Consider the following 1,256-nt stretch of genomic DNA (forward strand, 5'->3'; position numbering starts at 1 on the left):
GGGGATACAGATTAATGTCCATTTTGTATTTGTGTATTCAAAATGGTTAGAATAGATATATAGTTACATTCTCTTAATGATTGGAGGAATTTGTTCTAATAGTGTTTGTAAATAGGATATCATGTCCGCATCTTGTACCTCAATCAACCACTAGGAAGAATGCATGCAATGTGTTAATTATTGAAACTGTCCTACCAGTTTGATTTGAAACTGTCTCATTGCTATTTGTTTCTCAATGAAATTATGGGAAAAATATTCAAATGATGGAAATAAACAAAAAAGGGGATACAGATGAATGTCCATTTTGTATCTGTGTGTTCAAAATGGTTAGGATAGATATATAGTTACATTCTCTTAATGAATAGAGGGATTTTTTGCAATAGTGTTTGTAAATAGGATATCATGTCTACATCTTGAACAGCAAATAACCACTATGAACTCAGTATGCAATGTGTTAATTAATGAAGCTGTCCTACCAATTTGATTTGAAATTGTCTCGTTGCTATTTGTGTGTCAATAAAACTATGGAAATAAAAGTGGACTTTAGGAATTTATCTGATGAGAATATGAATCCAAAATGCATAGATTTTTTTTTGACAGGTATCTTTTGGGATGAAAAAGAAGAGTCCATTCAGCTGTATTTTATTTCTACTCTAAGGAAGTTAAGCCTGAAATCCATGTCAATTTTCAGAGGACCCCTCATTTCCCTGTGTAGTGGTTAATCTTGAGTGTCAAAGAGACACATGGAGAGGGGATTAGCCCACAAGGGCACTGACCCTGTGCACTGGTTAAGCCTTCTAATGGGCTCATAACTGAATGAGCTGTTAGGAGCAAGGCCTGGTAGAACAAGAGGGTCACTGGGGCTCTGATGTTGGAGGTTAGATCTTTTGCCCTGGCTCTCTGTTCTTGGCCACCATGAGGTAAGCATCTTTGCTCTACCATGTCCTTCCACCATGATGCTGATTTAGCTCAGATCAGCCATGGAACTGGCCCACCATGAACTGTAAACTCTGAAGCCGTGTGCTAGATATACTTCCCTTCTGTCCCAGGGATGGACAGCTGGTTGACATATATTATCTCCATCTCTCAGGTTTTTGTTTTGTTTTTATTAATTTCTTTTTTAAAAATGTACTTAGTATAGGATCTACATGTTCTCACTACACAGATCAGACTTGTAGTGATCATTCCTGTTTTTCAGCCTATCAAGTGCTAGGATTACAGGCATGCACCACTATGTCCAGTCTCATTTACCATCT

The 1,256-nt window shown here is 37.3% G+C and overlaps 1 protein-coding gene across 1 annotated transcript in view; it reads right to left on the reverse strand.

The window, feature by feature from the left end:
• LOC111813323 (coiled-coil domain-containing protein 82-like) overlaps positions 1-955 on the reverse strand; it is a 3,516-nt gene extending 2,561 nt beyond the window's left edge. Inside the window, 1 exon segment of the mRNA XM_023703891.1 lies at positions 940-955. Coding sequence (XP_023559659.1) covers positions 940-955 — 16 coding nt within the window.
• Positions 956-1,256: the final 301 nt, after the last annotated feature.

The sequence above is a fragment of the Octodon degus genome, unplaced genomic scaffold (assembly GCF_000260255.1).
Source record: "Octodon degus isolate 3935 unplaced genomic scaffold, OctDeg1.0 scaffold00183, whole genome shotgun sequence".
NCBI classification, from domain to species: domain Eukaryota; kingdom Metazoa; phylum Chordata; class Mammalia; order Rodentia; family Octodontidae; genus Octodon; species Octodon degus.